This window comes from Herpailurus yagouaroundi, unplaced genomic scaffold, assembly GCF_014898765.1.
Source record: "Herpailurus yagouaroundi ecotype Mexico unplaced genomic scaffold, PumYag 28, whole genome shotgun sequence".
Taxonomy (NCBI): Eukaryota; Metazoa; Chordata; class Mammalia; order Carnivora; family Felidae; genus Herpailurus; species Herpailurus yagouaroundi.
In genome coordinates, this window is record NW_024412376.1 from 147,152,420 (window position 1) to 147,173,147 (window position 20,728).

The 20,728-nt window shown below is 39.1% G+C and overlaps 1 protein-coding gene across 3 annotated transcripts in view; it reads right to left on the reverse strand.

Moving 5' to 3' along the window:
• The window catches only part of TBC1D19 (TBC1 domain family member 19), a 145,250-nt gene that overhangs the window by 25,679 nt on the left and 98,843 nt on the right, over positions 1 to 20,728 (reverse strand). For all 3 annotated transcript variants that reach the window (XM_040486269.1, XM_040486288.1, XM_040486280.1), the window contains 2 exons: positions 6,578 to 6,662; positions 3,647 to 3,691 (listed from right to left, as the gene is read on the reverse strand). In XM_040486269.1, the coding sequence (XP_040342203.1) occupies positions 3,647 to 3,691; positions 6,578 to 6,662 (130 nt within the window). The remainder of the gene's footprint in view (positions 1 to 3,646; positions 3,692 to 6,577; positions 6,663 to 20,728) is intronic.

The window sequence follows — 20,728 nt, forward strand, 5'->3', positions numbered from 1 at the left end:
AGTAGGTACTTTTTACTGCAGATCACCCACCCTAGAAGAGGGAGCCAGAGCAGGACTATGTAAGTATTAAATGAATAAATGAAAACAAGTTATATAAGTTGAACGAAAAGTAAAAACAAGAGAAGCTTATATAATTCCTACGAAAACTCTCTTCAGCTCAGAAATCTTGCCTACCAGTTGTTTAGTGAATCTGCTACAGAAAGTCTGTCCACCGACAAGGCCTCAAATGAGGTCAGTGGCGGAGGTGTCCTTAAGATTTTAAAGTAATCCTATTTGGGGCAGCGGTGGAATGGATAACATACAAGTGCTGCTTAGTATTGCCTTGAGGAAAGAATAAAGGGAAAACAGACTGACTAGTCTTTGTCTCCTCTTGTTCTGCAACTTTGGACTCAATGCCCAGAGAAGAGAGCTCTCTCTGATTCTGGCAAAGTTTTAAAATTACCTGAAAGAAAAAATTATTCTGAAGAATGACGTTTATGAGCGGCTATAGGGGTCACCCCATTTAGTATTAAACTATTTTCATTCTGAATGAAAATCTTTCTAGAACCTATTCTACACATCCACTTTTTCAACATATCAGCCCCTTTCTTTTCTACCAAAAGCCACTCTAATGTACACGGTAACATTTTCTGAGGCAATAGGGCATGGTGATGAAGAAGACTGAAGTCAAAGTGCTTCGGATTGAAAGCCTGGCTTTGCCCCTCACCGGCGGACCAAATGGACACTCTGGGCCTCAGCTTCTTCATCGAGAAATAGGGATAACACTAGTCCCTGCCTCGGCAGGTTACGCCTTGTAAGGACCAAGCGGATTGCCACACATAATGCGTTTAGCACACTGCCTGGTACAGAGTCCTGCCTGCAAAACGTTAGCTGCCGCCGCCCTGACTATTATTACGCCGTCATGGCTATTATTACGGCCATTTGTTTTTTGGTGTCTCAAGTGCCTAATAAAAGTCTTAAATTATTATAGTACATACTATAACTACGTACATACACGTGCCCCGTAACTCTTTAAAAAGTCACAGGGTTACTGGCTTTTACATAAAATGGTCCCCGGCAGATTTTCTGGAGCGCTCTTATGTGCTGGTTATTATAGTTCTTCTGTTTTCCTTTGCGAAGCCTCTGATGGCCGTTCTGCTGTTGTTAGTCATTTTTCCCATCTGTGTCGGCCTCTTTCTATGCTTCCGCTTTTGTAGGGGGGCATAAACACCAGTAAACCAAGCTTGTTAGGCATGTGTGTTAAGTAAAAGCTCTCCTAGGCATGGAGAGAGCAGGAATTTGACTCCGTGGACACCTCTTTTGGCTCTTCAGAGGTATTTTCCCCCTGGTTTCCTGATTCTTGGATAGACATAAAAAGGTATCTGAAATTTAAGTTTCTGAAGAGGCAGAGGTAATAAACATAAGTAAATGCTCAAATTAAAAATCCTCTCTAATTTAGTTCAAATAAAGACTCACTAACCTCCTACTACAGCTAGGTACTGAGGGAATAAAGATACATGGCCTTCCACCTTAAGAAGCCTGCAATCTAGAGGGGAAGATAAAGCATAAACAAATAATGTCGTGACAATAAAATAGATACCAAAGGCTTTCACACTGGATACTATGGGAGCTAAAAAAAAAAAAAAAAAAAGGGACCATAACCAAACCCGAGGACTCAGGGAAAGCTTCCTGAAAAGGATCATGCCTGAGCTGAGCCCTGCACGTTGCTTTGAGAGAGTTGGCAGGGGTGCATGTGCACGTGTGAGGTAATCGTTTGGTATTGCTATGATAAAAGACAGTGAGATAGGAAAAGGTGAAATACAAAGCAAAGAGTCAGACTGAATACAGGCCTGGGTCAAAAGAGGTCCTCGTACACCAGGCTAAGAGGCTTGGACATCACTTGGGAAGGGATGGGAAGCCATTAAGAAAACTTTCAGGGGAGAGGTGTCTCGGTGGCTCAGGCAATCGAGCATCCGACTCTTGATTTCATTTCAGTAAAGATCTCATGGTTGTGAGATCAGGCTCTGAGCTGGGTGTGGAGCCTGCTTAAGATTCTCGCTCTCCCTTTGCCCCTTCCCCCCTCTCTGTTTCTCAAAAAAAGACAACTTGAAGGAAAAAAAGCAATTTTTAGATCTTCCTTTTCGGTGTGTAACTCAGGCAGCACTGTGAAAGACAAGGCGAAGCTAGAAAACACTGGAAGAAGAGAGACCGGTTAGGTATCTGGTGCAATTAATAAGCCAGAGATGGAAAAGCCTGGATAAGGGCAAGGCGGCAGTTATGGCGAGGAAGAGAGGCAGAGCGAAGTCCCAGATGCATGTTGAAGAGAAAACCGGCTGGCCCTGCTGACTTACCACAGGAGAGGGATGCGAGGCTGAGAGGAGTCAGGGTTTAGGCCTTGAATTACTGGTTAGATGAGAGCACAGTGAGTTGTGAGAGAAGTAGCACAGCTTTTTTGTTGTTGGTCTTTATTTTGTTGGTCTTTGTTTGTTTGTTTTTTTATTTTTGTATTTTATTTTATTCTTTTTTGAATAGTGGGTATTGGAACAGAAATGAATGCATTTAAGTTGAGATATGTTAAGCCTGAATTAATTACTATAGAGGTCAGAACTGTAGATAAAAATTTTAGAGTAATGAACAAATAGAGCTGACAAAGCAGGTACATGGGAACATGTATGAAAAGAAGGGCAGCCGAACAAGGGTGGGGTGGGACACTGGAGAACACTGGTGCTTACAGAGGGGCAGGGGAGGATGGCCCGTGAAAGAACCCGCGAGATCACTCTGACAGGTGCGTGGAGAGAACAGTGCCATGAAAGCCAAGCACGGCTTTCACATGGAGAGATCAACAAAAAAGCTCAACACGCCGGTAACAGCTGCATTTTTTGAGCACTCACTGCATATCAGTCACTGTGACGTTTTAGACATTGTGTCTCAGTTGATCCATGGGCCCTAGAGGATGTGTCTGAAGTTCAGCGAAGCCATGGAACTTACCAAGGTCATAGGGCGAGCTGGCGGGACTGGGATCTGAACCCAGGTCGGCTGGGTTACAAAGCCCATGTTCTTAATTCTGCTGGGGTAACAGAACTTCTTCAGGATGCAACCCAATATTATTGTAATAAGGAATGCTCTAGATTGCTTTTCCAAAAAGCAGATCTTAAAAACTATCCCATAATCTCAGAGGGATATTTAATATCTGATGAGATCATTATACATTTGATCATTTTACACAGTTAAAATAGATTATTTGGCTGATGTATTTCTTCAAGATCTTTTTACTTCATAAATACCACCCCTTGTCAAATTAGAAGAACAATAAAGTGTAACACAAGGCAATACACTCAACCGATTTGAGCTCTGCTGCAGGGAAGTCAGAAGAAAGGTCCTGGATGGACCCAGTCAGTGTCCCCTAGAGGAAAATGAAACACCCTGGACCTGAGTCCACTTAGTTTCCTCGGAGACACTACTACCGGTCTGAAGGAAAACCAAGGAGGATGTACAGAATTTAACACAAACCTACCACAAACATAGAAAAGTTAATTAAAAGAGCTATTCCATACAAGGTTTATTTTAGATAATGAATAAGTATCCATCTAAAGATAGTGTCACATTTTGTTATAAAAGCTGTAATTTCCCTATTTCCCACTAGAGGAAGCAATAGCATTACTCTTACCATTTGGTGGATAAAATACTGCATATTCTTCTAGTCCTAGTTTTCCTGTAAGAAAAAAACAAACAAACCATAGAAGGTTTCAATATGATTAAATAAAATAAATCTTTAAAAATTAACTTATTTTGTGGATGTACCAATAATGCAATTTTAAAAGGCACAGTACGATCTCCTTTAACTTCATTTTAGGAAATGGAATTAATTTGAAAATATACCAGCTAATCTTTTGATATTAGCAAATCCTTTCATCAATTAAAGTCAATAATACAAATTTAAGTGTGAGGCAATTGATACAAAATAATTAAAAGAACAAATGCTTTCAAGTGCCTTAAGCATTTAAGAAGAGAAGCATCTATTTAGAAGCATAGAATTGTTTTGCTAACTATGAATAATTCTAATCTGTTCATTAAAGTAAGTCCTAAGCTTTGCAGCGCCTCATTGGTTTTACATTCTTATGGAATGTGCTGAAAAGTTAAAAAGTAAATGTCTTAAACCATATAGTGGTAATATTTTCTGAATCCTAAAACAGTTCATGTGGTCCAAGAATGAGGCTAAATATTGGAAAGCAGAATTGTTTCAGAAAATGAAAGTATATTCGCTATAATCAAATGTTTAAAGTAGCTTTAAAAAAATATAGCTTTCCCTTAACTTTTAAGGTTCTGAGGTTCCCCCCCCCCCAACCTTCCATTGAATATCTTTAGATAGCCTTTATCTTGACAGTTTTTTCTAATACCTTTCATTGACTTTTCTATTGAAAAGTCTCATGCATTCTTGCACTTGGCTTTAAGGTAAGGTTTTTAGTTAAAAAAATTTTTTTGCTCTTCTTGTTGGGGGTGGTGGCAGAGAGGGGACAAATAAGAAGAATGAGCAGTTTAGGTTAGGGTGGAGACAACAAGCACTGAGCTTGTGAGTAAGGAGAATAGAATAATGAAAGGTAGATGAGAGAGAGAGAGAGAGAGAGAGAGAGAGAGAGAAAGTGCGAGAAAGAGAGACAGAGAGACAGAGAGAGGGAGATGATAGAGAGTACTAGCTGGGTACTAAATATGGGGCTAGGTGCAAACCCTTGTAAATTCTTAAGTGATAAGAGACTAGGAGAATCTTTTGTTCTAATGGGATGACTCTGGTGGACTCCTGGATGGGGACTGGTCACCAGGAAGACCAAGTCATGATTAGAACCCTGGAATTTTCAGCCCCATCTCCCATTTTCCAGAGAGGGGACAGGAGCTGGAAATGGAGTTAGTAATTGATCGTACCTATGTGAGAAACCCTCCATAAAATCCCAAGTAGTCAGGTGTTCAGAGAGCTTGCAGGTGGGTGAACATATCAATATTGGGAGGCTGACACACCCCAACTCCATGGGGACAGAAGCTCCTATGCTCAGGACCCTCCTAGACCTCGCCGTATGTATGTCTTCATCTGGCTGTTCATCTGTATCTTTTATCACATCCTTTCATAAACTGGTAGATGTACGTTTCCTTGAGTTGTGTGAGCTGCCCTAGCAAATTAACTGAACCCAAGAAGCAGGTTGTTGGAACCTCTAATCTATAGCTGGTTGGTCAGAGGCACAGGTGATAAACGGGGTTTTGACTGTCATCAGAAGAGTGTGTGTGTGTGTATGTGTGTGAGGGGTGTGGCAGTCTCATGGGACTGAGCCCTCAGTCTGTGGGATCTGAGGCTATCTCTGGGTACACAGTGCAGAACTGAGCTAAATTGTAGGATGCCCAGGTGGTGTCGGAGACTTGTTTCTTGTTTTAGGGAAAATTCCCATATATTTGGTGTCGGAAGTGGAGTGTTTTATGTGAGTAGTAAATGATACACATGGTAGAGAAACACAGTAGGAAAGAACTGGATTTTTCCCTACACAGGAAGGAAAAATAAGTTTTTCTGATACAGTAAGATATAGCCTAGTTCCTCAAGGACCTATGATTTCGTGGGGGAGGAATGGGAATCCTTCCACATGTAGGGAATATATATAGGCCAGAATAAATATGGTCACGTGGGATAATCAGGGAATCAAAGTGAGCTGGGTTAAGACAAAATTGATAGAGGGCCTTAAAATCTTGGCTGAGTTTAGAAGTGAACCCATTAAATAAGTTCTTCAGTCAGCTTTTTAGCAAATGATGTTAAGGAAACAAACAAGCAGACCAAAGGTTTCTATAAGCTCAGTTTAGAAGCAGTGGAATTAAGAGAGCCCCCCAGTTTGGGGAGGGGGAGCCTGATCCCAGCCAGGTAATATAGGCTCATCCTAGGGCAGGGGTTACAGCAATCAGGCAGGCAGTCAGACTCAGGAGATATGGGAGAAAGAGTTTATTTCTTTATGGGAACAGAGAATGATCACACACAATAGGGTTATAAGCTTTCAGTGATTGGTGTTCACCACTTAATAAAAAGGAGAAACTGAGAAAGGCTTCCTGCTGAAATTAGTTCAGCTGTCAGGTAATAGCAGGATATTGAAATAGCAATATCTGCTAGGCAGCTAGTGATAAAGAAGGGAAGAAAGCACTAAAATAGAAATTAGCGCGCTAATAGCATATAAATTACATCAAATTTTAAGTGCTGTAGAACATTTTGAGAGAAGGAATAGAGAAGTTAAAAAAAAGCAGCAGAAGGAGCAAATTCATGTGATAAACTCGTAGTTAGGGGGGAAAATAAAAGTCAACAGATATGACAAAAACAGCAATAGAGGAGCGAGCAAACACGAAAGATAAAGGAGGTAACTTTAAGTGCTGCTTCTGGGAACCACCCGCCTTTGATTGTGCTGAGTTGTTCACCCGTGATTTGAGTAGGAGTTGAAAGCACGGTTACAACGATCTGAGAGGAATTTCATTAACAATAAAAAAATTAACGACACTAATATATGCTATAAAATGTAACAGTCTTGCTATGATTTTGTAAGTCTTAAAAAATACTCCCTTTAGGTAACTAAAATTTTACCTCTGATGTATGATTTCGGTGGTGAAGCGCTGTTGTACGCAAAATGACCCAACACAGATGTATCCCGGGAGAAACAAAGTAATACCTAGGTACAACAGGGGAAGAAACAAACAATTAAGCACTGTTTTATAACAGGTAAGTAATTCATCGCTATTTCCTTCCTAGGAGGCACTGAGGTAGAATCTTTCCAGTTCAGTATTGTGCCTGGAAATGGGAGGAGTGCCCTCTGTTGGTGCACCTGCACTAAGTGTTACAGGGGATGCCAAATGCGATGGCCAAAGTTCACCCAAAGACGTCTCACTGTGAGCCCCGTAAATCTTGAACAAGCTACTAACTACCAGTTGATTCTCTTATTCTGTTTTCCATCTGGAAAAGAGAAGTAGCTGGGAGACATTTGACACGATGACAAATGTATAGGAGGACCCTAGGTAACTACGTGGCCCACAGGGCAGCCTGGGAAGTGCAGGAAGCTGGAACTAGAGTCTCTGCGGGGATGCAGGAGCAGACAGGTGGGTGTGTCAGGGAAAGCAACTCATGGGTATCTAGAAGGGACAGCAGCAGCGGAATGAGAGAGAGCTAAAGAGCTAATACAGGTCAGAAGCTGGTTGTCCTGACCAGCAGGTGCGGTGGGGCAAGTCGGCCTGGAGATGAAAATAGGAAGGGCAGAAAGTCAGGATCAACGATGTCCTTAGGAGGGACCGGGTTGCTGAGACCAGCTTGGAACTTGGGGGCAGGAGGTCAATCGTAAGGTGATTAGTGACAGGAAATCTGGGTCCTGGGATCGAAAAGATGCTACTGAGAAAAGAATCGAGAATGACAGGAAAAGGTAGAAGCCCAGTTAACAGAACAAGGGCACAAGGTCAGGGTTGGACTAGGAAGCAGGAGCCAATGGAGAAGCTGTGGGTCCAGGACATAAAAAGGGGGCCCAGCTTTAGAAAAAGAATAGATATGGAGATTAAGCATCAGTGAGGACCAATGCCGAAATGTACCAACCATTGCCACTGATTGACTTTTACTGTATTTTAAAAGACTACACAAGCAATACACGGTTATGGTAAAAATTGTAAATACAGATCATCAAAAAAGGAGAAAAAAAACACCTATAAGCCCATCAGTGTTAATATTCTGATGTATATCTTTCAGACTGCTCTTATACATATATACATACATACATACATTTTTCAAACAATAGTTAGGCATACTGTTCTATAATCTATTTTCTCTCAGTATTATAATAAATATTCCAAGTCCACATTTTTTTTAACGTTGCAGAATATGCCACTATATGAATAAACATAGTTTACCTAGCCTGTCTTTTACTGTTGAACATTTAATTACTTCCACTTTTCCCCGACTATAAACAGTGCTGAAGTAAACTTCCCTCTAGCTAAATATTTATGTACACCTTTACTTAAATTCCTAAAACTGAACTAGCTGTCTGGTCAAAGCAATGGGCATTTTAAATCTAAAACTTTTGATACACATTGTCAAACTGCCCTCTAGACAGAGTTTGTCATGTTTTTGTTTTCAATAATACAGCAATAAGACAGTGGACTTTTTCTCTTATTCTCATCAAAACAGGTTATCAGCATCTTATAAGTACAAACAGCATTTTGCTTTAATTACTAATATGGTTGAACATTTTTCCGTTTGCATTTATTTTGTTATTTTCCAGCTCATCATCTTAGTCCATTTTAAAATAGATGTTTTTAAAATTATTGATTTGTTTACATTTCTTGTATATTAACAATTCTGACCTTTGGTCTAATTACATGTTTCAAATGGCTTTGCTCAAACAATTTATTTTGACACAGACATGTTCTTTTTGTTTGTTTGTTTGTTTGTTTGTTTGTTTTTGAGAGAGACAGAGTGTGAGTGGGGGAGGAGCAGAGAGAGAGGGAGAAACAGGATCGGAAGCAAGATCTAGGCTCTGAGCTGTCAGCACAGAGCCTGATGTAGGACTCGAACCCACGAACCATGAGATCATGACCTGAGCCAAAGTCAGACTCTTAACTAACTGAGCCACCCAGGCGCCCCCTGACACAGAGATGTTCTTAATTTTTATGTGCTCAAATCTCCCAAAACTTTAATGCTTAGAAAGTTCCTCCCCACGTTTAAAATATTCTCTGTATATTCACCTAGATTATGAAAGTCTTTAGGGTTTTTCATCAAATATTTCTGGTTGTTCCCCTTTGGGTATATGTCAGCCTGTCTTTTCCAGCCCCTGTGGGGTTAGGTGTGGCCATGTGATTTGCTCTTCAGTCAATGAAATACATACGTGTCATTTGAAAATTTCTGAATTCAAGAATTGGAGCAGTAACCACATTCCTTTTCCCTCTGCATGGCAACCGCCAGTGTTCTAGACAGTGGTTACTCTATCAGCCTAGGTTCTGGAGTGAGGATGACACAGACCTAGGTCCCATCCTATCAGAGGGACATGACCATGGGCAAGAAATCTCAACCTGTGTTGAGATTTTTTACTTGTATGTTATCACAGTATAACCCAGCGCATCCTGACTCAAACAGGAAATTCTGTCTAGCATTTTTTTAGTGGCTTAAAACAATAAAAATTTATTCTATCACAGTTCTACTGGGCCAGAAATCCAAAATCAAGGTAGAGGCAGGGCCATACTCCTTCCAGAGCTTCTGGGGGAGATTCCTCCCCGCCTCTTCCAGCTTCTGGTGTTTCCAAGTGTTCCTTGGCTTGAAACTGTACAGCTCTAATCTCAGCCTCCAAATTCACATATCTTTTCTTCTTCTCTCTCCTCTAGGTCTCTCTCTCTCTCTCTCTCTCTCTCTCTCTCTCTCTCTCTGTCTCCCTCTCGTTGAAGTATAGTTGATATACAATGTTGTATTAGTTTCGGTATAGTGATTCCACAATTCTATACATTGAGCAGTGCAACCCTTGCTAAGTATAGTTACCTCCTAACACTATACAAAGTTATTATTTTCTTAACTATATTCCCTATGTTGTATTTTTCATTCTTATGACTTATCTATTTTATAACTTGAAGCTTATGCCTCTTATTCACCTATTTTGCCTATCCCCTCACCCGTCTCTAGTCTGGCAACCACCAGTTTTTTCTCTGTATTTATAAATCTGTTTTTTGGATTGTTTATTTGTTTTGTTTTCTCAGACTCCACATATAAGTGAAATCACATGGCATTTGTCTTTCTCTGTCTGACTTGTTTCACTTGGTATAATACGTTCTAGATTCATTCATGTTGCTGCAAATGGCAAGAGAGATAAATGGATAAAGAAGTTGTGGTATAGAAATACAATGGATTACTACTCAGCCATAAAAAAGATGAAATCTTGCCACTTGCCTAGCATTTTTGATAAATTCATTTTGTGGTAAATGCATTAACCCATTTGGAACTCTGAAACTGCACCACTCGAGTTGAAATTCTATTCCACTACTTACTAGCTGTGTGACATTGGGCAAGTTACCAGACTTCTTGGTGTTTCAATATCCTCACGTGTAATATGCAGACCCTAAGAATACCTACATCAGAGGCTATTGTGGGATTAATTAATATACATAAAGTGTGTAGAAAAGTGCCTAGCAAATGGTGAATATTATTAAAATGTTAGCTGCAATTACTATTACCACTACTATTATTTTAATTTTATTCTATACTCTGTATTTTCCCCACTGCATATTTAATTTGGGGCTTGTTTTTATTTTATTTTATTTTATTTTTTAAAGTTTATTTATGTTTGAGAGAGACAGAGAGAGAGAGAGAAACAGAGAGAGAGACAGACAGAGCACACGAGTAGGGGAGTGGCAGAGAGACAGGAGAGAGAGAGAATCCCAAGCAGATTCCGCACTGCCAGCGCAGAGCCCAATGTGGGGCCTGAACTCACGAACTGCAAGACCATGATCCGAGCTGAAACCAAGAGTTGGAAGCTTAACCGAATGAGCCACCCAGGCACCCCTGGGATTTGTTTTTATTTATATGGCTCACGACTGTCGTGTTTCTTCAACTTTAAATTTTGTTTATCCACATTTCTGGAAAATTCTCAACCATTATCTTTTTGAATGATGCCTCTGCCCCATTCTCTATTCACTTCTACTTGACTCCTATGACACGTAGGACTGAGCTACACTTACTCAACCTGCCATATCTCTTAATTACTTTTATTATGTGCCCCATTCTGAATGACTTCTACAGATGTTATCTTTTAAAAATCAGTTCACTAATTCTTTCCTTCTGTTTCTACAATGTACCAGGCACTGTTCCAGGTGCTTAGTGCTTGGAAAGATGGAGTTACTATCAACTGAAATAGGGAAAGTTGAGTGGAACAATTTTGGGAGTGAGATCAGGGTTCAGTTTTCAACATACCAAATTCGAGATATCTCCAAAAATCTAAGTGGAGGTATTGAATAGGCAGTTGGAGATTGGGAGAGAAGTTTGGACTGAAGATGTAAATTTAGAAGGTATCAACATATACATGATAATGAAAATCACAAGAGAGTTGAACTTGGTGAAATCAGCAAGTGAGTGAGTATAACTAGAAAAAGACCAAGAACTGAGACCTGAGGCACTTTAACATTAAGATATGAAGGAGAAGGGAAGGAACGAGTCTTAGAGATTGAGGAAAACCAAGAGAGGTAGATTTCCCATGATGCTAATAAAGGGGCGTTAGGACCTCTCATTAGCATGGGTCCCTTTGGGTGCTGGGAATTGCTGGGAGGTATAGCATGCTCTAAATAAGGAGGGCAAATCAGGCTGTGATCAGAAAATGTTTCTATGTATGCATTTCTAATAAACTGCCTAACATGATCTCAGAAAAATGGGCCCTGAACTTCTTACTGTTCTAATAATTTGTCATGATTTTCCCCTTGTTCTAAAGAACTATGTGTGTTCTTACCTAATTATGATTTATTTGTAACATTATATTCTCTATCTTTAAAAGGTTTCCCAAATTATATAAGCTTCAGGTTCCCTAAATGCTAGATTTGCATCTGGTGACCAGTAAAGTAAGAGAAGAACCAGAAAGAGTGTGGTGTCTTAAAAGCCAAGTGAAGACAGGGCACAACTGGGTCACATGCTGTTAAGAGATCAGTTAAGAGGAGGACTGATCACCGGTCATTGGATTTAGTTATTGGGAACCTTCCCAACAGCAGTGTCAGCTCCAAAGGTAGAACATATCTGTTTTGTTTTTTTTAAATATATATTTTAAATCAATTAATTTTGAAAGAGAGAGAGAAAGAGCATGAGTAGGGGAGAGGCAGAGAGAGAGAGGGAGACAGAGAATTCCAAGCAGTCTCCGCACTGGCAGCACAGAGTCTGACGGGAGGCTCGAACTCACGAACCGGAAGGTCATGACCTGAGCCGAAACCAAGAGTCGGATGCTTAACCGACTGAGCCACCCAGCGCCGCTGTTTTTTGTGTTTTTTTTTAAAGTTAACAATGAATTTCAGACATCCTTTCATACCAGTACATATGAACACATTGCTACTTTATATAGAGCTGCTTCATTTTAAGAGCTACCTTGCATTTCATTAGAAGTATAAACCATAATTTATTGAATGGGTTAGTCCCTTATAAAAGAACATTTGAATAATTTTCAATTTTATGCTATTTCATGCAGTGCCAAAATAATTTGCCTTTTACTGTGTCATTTCATACACATATGAGTATCTCTGTAGGGCAAATACATAGAAATATAATAAATAGAATAGAATTTACAAGAGTAAATAATTTTAATATTTTATTTGATAAATATGCATTTAATTGAATTATTTTATTAGTTCTAATAGCTTTCAGTTAATTCCTTTGAATTTTTATACATCTATACTTGATAATAATTTTATATTCTTTCTGACATCTGTAACTCCAATTTATATGAAAACGTGACAGACCAAAGGTTTTGACCTTTGGGATGCAACAAAGTCAGTCCTAAGGAAGTATGTTGCAATTCAGGCCTATCTGAAGAAGCAAGAAAGGTCCCAAATATACAACCTAACCTTACACCTCAAGGAGGTAGAAAGGAAACAGAAAATAAAGCCTAAACCCAACAGAAGAAGGGAAATAATAAAGATTAGAGCAGAAATAAACAATAGAAACAAACAAACACAAAAACCCCAGTAGAACAGATCAATGAAACTAAGAGCTGGTTTTTTGAAAGAATTAACAAAATTGATAAACCCTTAGCCCGATTTGTCAAAGAGAGGACCCAAATAGATAAAACCAATGAAAGAGGAGAGATCACAGCCAATAAAGACCACAGAAATACAAACACTTAAAGAGAATACTATGAAAAATTATATGCCAACAAACTGGGCAATCGGGAAGAAATGGACAAATTCCTAGAAACTCACAAACTACCAAAACTGAAATAGGGACAAATAAAAAATTTGAACAGATCCATAACCAGCAAAGAAATTGAATCAGTAATCAAAAATCTCCCAACAAACAAGAGTCCTGGGCCAGATGGCTTCCCAGGGAAATTCTACCAGACATTTAAAGAAGAGCTTAATACATAGTCTTCTCAAACTGTTCCAGAAAAAATAGAAATGGAAGGAAAACTTCCAAACTCATTCTATGAAGTCAACATTACCTTGATTCCAAACTAGACAAAGACCCCACTAAAAAGGAGAATTACTGGCCAATATTCCTGATGAACATGGATGCAAATATTATCAACAAGATACTAGCAAATTGAATTCAACAGTAACTAAAAGAATTATTCACCGTGATCAATTGGGATTTATTCCTGGGCTGCAGGGCCAGTTCAATATTGGCAAATTAATCAACATGATTTATCACATTAATAAAACAAAGAATAAGAACCATATGATCCTGTCAATAGAGGCAGATAAAGCATTTGAAAAACAGATCATCCATTCTTGATAAAAACCCTCAACAAAGTAGGGATAGATGGAGCATACCTCAACATTATAAAGGCCATTTATGAAAGACCCATAGCTAATATCATTCTCAATGGGGAAAAACTGAGACCCTTAACCCTATGGTCAGAAACAAGACAAGGATGTCCACGCTCACCATTACTATTTAACATAGTACTGGAAATCTTAGCCTCAGCAATCAGAGAACAAAAAGAAATAAAAGGCATCCAAATCAGCAAGGAAGAAGTTAAACTTTCACTATTTGCAGATAACATGATACTCTAGAAACCTGAAAGAAAGTCCACACACACACACACAAAAAAAACACGCTAGAACTAATGCATGAATTTAGCAAAGTTGCAGGATATAAAACCAATGTGCAGAAATCTGTTGCATTTCTATATAGCAATAAGAAAATCAAGGAATCTATCCCATTTGCAATTGCACCAAAAACAGATACACAGGGAAAAAACCAACTAGAAAAGTAAAAGATCTGTACTCTGAAAACTATCAAAACTTATAAAAGAAATTGAAGAGGAAACAAAGAAATGGAAAAGTGTTCCATGTTCATGGATTGGAAGAACATCGTTAAAATGTCTATTCTACCCAAAGCAATCTACACATTTAATGCCATCCCTAGCAAAATGCCACCAGCATTTTTTGCAGAGCTAGAACAGACAATCCTAAAATTTGTATAGAACCACAAAAGACCCCAAATAGCCAAAACAATCCTGAAAAAGAAAAGCAAAACTGGAAGCATCACAATTCTGGATTTCAAGCTATATTACAAAGCTGTAGTCATCAAGACAATATGGTACTGGCACAAAAACAGACACATAGATTAATGGAACAGAATAGAAAACCCAGAAATGGACCCATTTGTTGTTGTTTCTTCAACAAATGGTGTTCGGAAAATTGTATGGCAACATGCAGAAGAATTAAACTGGACCACTTTCTTACACCATACACAAAAATAAATTCAAAATGGATGAAAGACCTGAATGAGAGACAGGAAACAATCAAAATCCTAGAGGAGAACACGGGCAGCAACCTCTTTGACCTCAGCCGGAGCAACTTCTTACTAGACACATCGCCGAAGGAAGGCAAGGGAGACAGAAGCAAACATGAACTACTGGGACTTCGTCAAGATAATATGCTTCTAAACAATGAAGGAAATGATCAACAAAACTACAGAATGGGAGGAGATATTTGCAAATGACATATCTGATAAAGGGTTAGTATCCAAAGTCTATAAAAAACTTACCAAACTCAACACCCCAAAAACAAATAACCCAGTTAAGAAATGGGCAAAAGACATGAATAGACACTTTTCCAAAGAAGACATCCAGATGGCTAACAGACACATGAAAAGATGCTCAACCACACTAGTCATCAGGGAAACACAAATCAAAACCATGATGAGATACCACTTCACACTTGTCAGAATGGCTAAAATGAACAACATAGGAAACAACAGGTATTGAGGATCAAGAGAGAGGGGAACCCTTTTGCACTCTTGGTGGGAATGCAAACTGGTACAGCCACTCTTATAAAAAGAAATTGAACAGTATGGAGGTTCCTCAAAAAACAAAAAACAGACCTACACTATGATCTAGCAATTGCACTATTAGGTATTTACCCAAAGGTTACAAAAATACAGATTTGAAGGGGATACATGCACCCCAATGTTTATAGCAGCATTATCAACAATAGCTAAACTATGAACAGAGCCCAAATGTCCATCAAATTATGAATGGATAAAGAAGATGTGATGCACATATTTACAGTGGAATATTACTCAGCCATCTAAAAGAATGAAATCTTGTCATTTGCAATGACATGGATGGAGCTAGAATGTATTATGATAAGCGAAATAAGTCAATGAGAAAGACAAATACCATGTGATTTCATTCATTTGTGGAACTTAAGAAACAAAGCAGATAAACACAGGGGAATGGGAAGGAAGAGAGGGAAACAAACCACAAGAGACTCTTAATGATAGAGAACAAACTATGGGTTGACAGAGGGAGGTGGGTTAGATGGGTGGCTAGATGGGTGATGGGTATTAAGGAAGGCACTTGTGATGAGCACTGGGTGTTGTATGTAAGTGATGAATCACTGAATTCTACTCCTGAAACCAATATTGCACTGTATGTTAACTAACTAACTAGCTATATATTTGTTCTAAGCAACTAAATTTGTGGTAATTTGTTATAGCAGCACTAATAAACTATACAATTAAAGTAACTAATAAAGTAATACAGCCAATATAATAATAAACTAAAACAACCAATAACAAACTAATACAATTAAAGTAAAATAAAATAATGCAAAAGAAATATTCCTACACATATCTTTCTAGCATTGTCTGGAGGGAAAACAATTCCTAAAGAAATGTTTTCATTAACTTTCCCTTAGCAGGCTAGTGGCAGGAGAAGCTCTGTGCTTAAATATATACTCCTCAAGTCTTTTGCCGCAGAGAAGACAAGATATTTGAGACCACTCTATAGAGAATATTGGTGCCTGTAATGGGATGTTGCCAGAGAGAGGTCATACGTCAGACATTATGCACTAGTGTGCCAGCCTCGTGTGCAAGCGAAGATCTGCCAACTTCCATTCTAACCAGAGTTGTTTTAGCTTCTGAGATACCAATTTGGTAACTGTAAGGAAGTAACAGTTCAAATGTAAATTTCCTATAAAATGTTGTGAACGTGCCCGGGTAGCTCAGTCGGTTAAGCGTCTGACTCTTGATTTTGGCTTAGGTCATCGTCTCATGATTTCTGGGTTTGAGCCCCGTGTTGAGCTCCACACTGGCAGTGCAGAGCCTGCTTGGGACTCTCTCTCTCCCCCTCTCCCTGCCCCACCCCAATTCGCACGTGCTCTCTTTCTCTCTCTCAAAATAAATGAACTTTTTTAAAAAAGTTGTGATTATATAAAGATGACAATTTCAGTGAACCAGAAATTAACTAGATAATTAACTAGAAAGCTTAACTTTGATTATTCATTCAGTAATTAAGTGAAAACTGAACTTGATGAGGATGAGGTCACACATGGTAATGACATACTTTATTTAGAAGAGCTGTAAGAACTTGCATGTGTAAGTCTCAACTACGGTTTATACAGAGGAATTACACCTAAAATGTCTATATATAGCTACAAAAGATTTACTAGAGCCTACAGTTTTCTTTAGTGTCTTGAAAAAATTTATGGTGAATGTTTCTAAGAAATAAGTTATTAAAAAGCACATAAGAAACAATGGGTATCAATTGGAAATCACTTAGAACTATTACATAATTTTTTTCACTTATGGCTCTTGCATTTTTACTCACACCAATGTGGAGAATTTCAAATGATAAATTTGCAAAAACGATTCTTAAAACACTCTTCCTTGATTTGAATTTTCATAAATGAAAGGGCAAAGTGGCTTACAAGGGCTTTGAAATTGGGCGGATCTGGCCTCAGCTCTGAGTCTCTGCTTCTTCATCCATAGAATGGGAATAAACCGACCTTGCAGATAAGAATTCCTTTTAAAGTAAATAAAGTATCTGCAACAGATCCTGGAACTTAACAGGCCATGCATAAATAGATGATAACAGTGCTAACAATCTCACTTGCAATGACTGGAGAATACTGGGAGAAAAACAAAACAAACAAAAAAAAAACAAAGGCCTCTTTCTGGTCTAGTTTCTTGCTTAGGCACGGGCTCTCATCTTCTTATCACATTCTTATAAGAAAAAAACAAACTTTTAAAACCTTCCCCTTCTCTGTGTGACTTCCAACCTGTACATTCTTTCTGAGCGTCTAATCTGAATTCCCGGAGCCACCATGCTTGTAACTATCCGAAACCGGAAAATCCAGTCATTCTTGATTCTCCACCTACATATTTAGCCAGTTACGGAAATCTACCTTTGATGGCTTGCTCGCTCTCCCTCTCTCTCTCTTTCTCCCTTCCCTCCCTCTCTCCTTCCAACAAATATTTACTGAACACATACTGTGTGGCAGGCACTGTTCAAAATAATATTGTATGTCACATGCTACGTACAATGGGAAAAAAAATAATGCAGACAAGACAGATAATGCAGGCACATACATTGGGAGAAGTTTGCTACTTAAATTAGGGACCTAGAAGTGGTCAGGAAATGAGCCTGGGGTAATAAGATTTTTGGTAGAAGAAAAGCCCCCTGGAAGCACATAGGTAAGTCTAGAATTTAAGGGAGAGGTCCAGAAAGAGATATAAAATGGGGAGTTGTCAGTATACAGATAATATAAAACTGTGAGAATAGATGAGATCACCAAATGCAAAGAGAAAAAAAAAGAGGTCCAGAGACTTATCCTCGGGGTACTCCAGGGTAAGACAAGGAGATGAGACACCAGACAAGGTGAATGAGAATGCCAGCCGGTAAGAGAGAAGGCAACTAAAACACACAATATCCTAGAAGACAAGTGAATAAAGAGAAGACAAGGAAAGGGGGGTGATTAATTGAATGAAACGAGTAAGACGAGAAGTGGGAACAAGATTCTGCAATATGAAGTCGCTTGTGACTTAGTGGACTTGTGACTTTAGTGGAACAGTTGGACAAAAAGAAATGAAATAAAGGAGGATTCAAGAGAGAATAGGAGGATGGAAATTGAAAACAATATCTACGGATTTTTTTTAAAAGAGGTTTTGCTGAATAAGGGAACAGAGGAATGGGGTTGTAGCTGGAAGAATAGGGATCAAGAAAGATTTTTGTTTCATTTTATTTTGCTTTGTTTTTTAGATGAGAGGGATGACAGCACATTTGTACACTGAGAGGAGTGATCCAATAGATAGGGGGAAATTGACAGTAGAAAAACTAATAGGGGCACCCGGCTGGCTCAGTCCGTTAAGCGTCTGACCCTTGATTTCAGTCCGTTAAGCGTCAGACCCATGATCTCATGGTTTGTGAGTGTGAAGTCCTCGTGGGGGCTCTGCGCTGACGGGGTTGAGCCTGCTTGGGATTCTCTCTCTCCCTGCCCCTCCCCCTGCTCCCATGTGCACTCTCTCTCTCTCTCTCTCTCTCTCGAAATAAATAAATAAACTTAAAAAAAAGAAGAAGAAGAAAAGAAAAACTAACAACTGCACTGCTTTTGAGTGCCAAAGGGACATGAGTTTTAGTGTCCAGATGCAGATGTTGGTTTTCTCATAGACAAAAGCTAGGGCAGTTTATCTCTAGTAACATGAAAGAAAAGCTGAGCATATGGGTGCAGGTAGAGTACGTATGGTGCTGGGAATATGTGGGGCGGGGGGGTCTCTTCTCAGAGCTTTCACTTTTTTCAGAAAGAGGACTCAAAGCCATCATCTGAAAAAGAAGTAGGGGTATGAAGATTCGGGAAGTGTGCAAAGTCATCGAAGAGACTGGCTAGATAACAGAATGGATGGATGACTGGGCTAGGGAAATGAAGTAGAATATCTGGGCAGAAGGAACAACTCTCTGGAGGTTAGCGGTCACGAATTGAAAGTACAGGCACTCCCGAGTGACTCAGTAGGTTGAACGTCTGACTCTTGGTTTCGGCTCAGGTCATGATCTCATGGTTCGAGGGTTCGAGTCCCATGCTTGGGATTCTCTCTCTCTCTCTTTCTGTCTACCCCTCTCCCCTGCTAGTGCTCACTACAAATGAGTGAATGAATGAATGAATGAATGAAGCACAGCTAGTTGCGTGTTTTCCTCCAGCCACGTTTGAATGCACACCGCCACCACAGAATTGGTGGAGAATTGTATTCCAGCGGGGTTAAGGTTTTGTCAGGTAATTACTATTAGAAAGTAGGAGGAAGGCAAGGGAGTTGAACACGTATTCAAGAGGAAGCGATTCTAAAGATAGATCATGGCATTGACACATCTTTATTTGTTCTCTCCTGTCAGCTCACACTGACCTTGCTCTGTATCAGGTGCTCACTAAGGCTAACCTGAACTGCTCGAGCTGTTCACTGCCATGATAAGCTAATCTCTCCTCACCAGTTACTGTCTGCACACGGTTGGTGTTCATTTTTGTTGTCCCCATTCTCCTCCAAACTCCTTGCCTTTAAGAACCAGACATTTCTTACAACATTTCTATTCCGAAGCCACCACTAAACTGTATACGATGCTACTCCTAGAATTTGTATCTGCTTTAACTCTATTTGCATGGATCATTACATAAACGTATATCAGAACATTTATCAAATTATAACCGTGCAACTGCCTTTCCCCTCATTTTCCACTAAAATGTGAGCTTCATAAAATCTTTTTATGCGGGACCTAACACAGTACCTGCAAGAGAACACACTTGATATGGTGTGATATGGAGACATGAATAAGTGATATTTGATTGCCCTTGGGCCTTTCTTAAACTCCATTCAGTGGCATTGAAATATCTGTTAACTATGACATATTCTTATAGGTCACTACTGCTGAGCATATGCTAGATCAACCAGGCACATGATAGAAGGCTTACCACACAACAGAGTAAGTCCCCATGTCTTCCCTTTACTATATAGGAATTCTTCTTTATGAATATTGTATACACTTTGGACCATATGTTAACTTTTTTAGGTTGTCATGCTATACCAGAACCCCAAAACGATTCAACTTCCCCATTTACTTACATAGACTAAGGGGCATCTTCCGAACACATTTTAAAACTGACAATCTAAAAATTTCAGTATCAGAAAGCATTTTAAAGAATTTCATGCAAACTAAAAACTAAACTTTGGAATACTAAAAAGTTGACTTATTACTCAAAACATTATTTCTATAATATTCAGGGTTGTTGCCTATAAAATTTAGGTAACTAACTAATTTAGGGTCACTCAGGGGCAGTACCTAGTGCATCCTTGTAACACAGACCCAGGTTTTCCTTGAAGAAGGATTACTGGAGGTTTTCTCATCTATCTGTGGACACAGAAATGCCCCCTGCCATCTAATTTTGTAGTCTAGTCCCAAAACTCAATAAATGGGTTATGTCCTAAGGCATGGCCAGAAACATTAAATTTGCTCCATTATTACCAACAATTTCCTCATAAAGCAATTGTGTACCTAAGCAGTTCTGCCAAAGGAAAGCTTGTAATTAATGATTAAAAAGCAAACAAACAAACAAACAAAAAATGCACAATAAAACAAACTTCCCTCTGTTTTATTTCTCTCTCACGCAGACACAAACAGGCACATATCCGAATAAATTTTTTTCCCAGAGAAAAATCAGAACTCAATTTCTGATAATACTGTTTTCAATGCATACAATTTTATTACCCAAAATGAACTTCTCTCTAGAAGTCAGACTACTTGTAAAATAAATT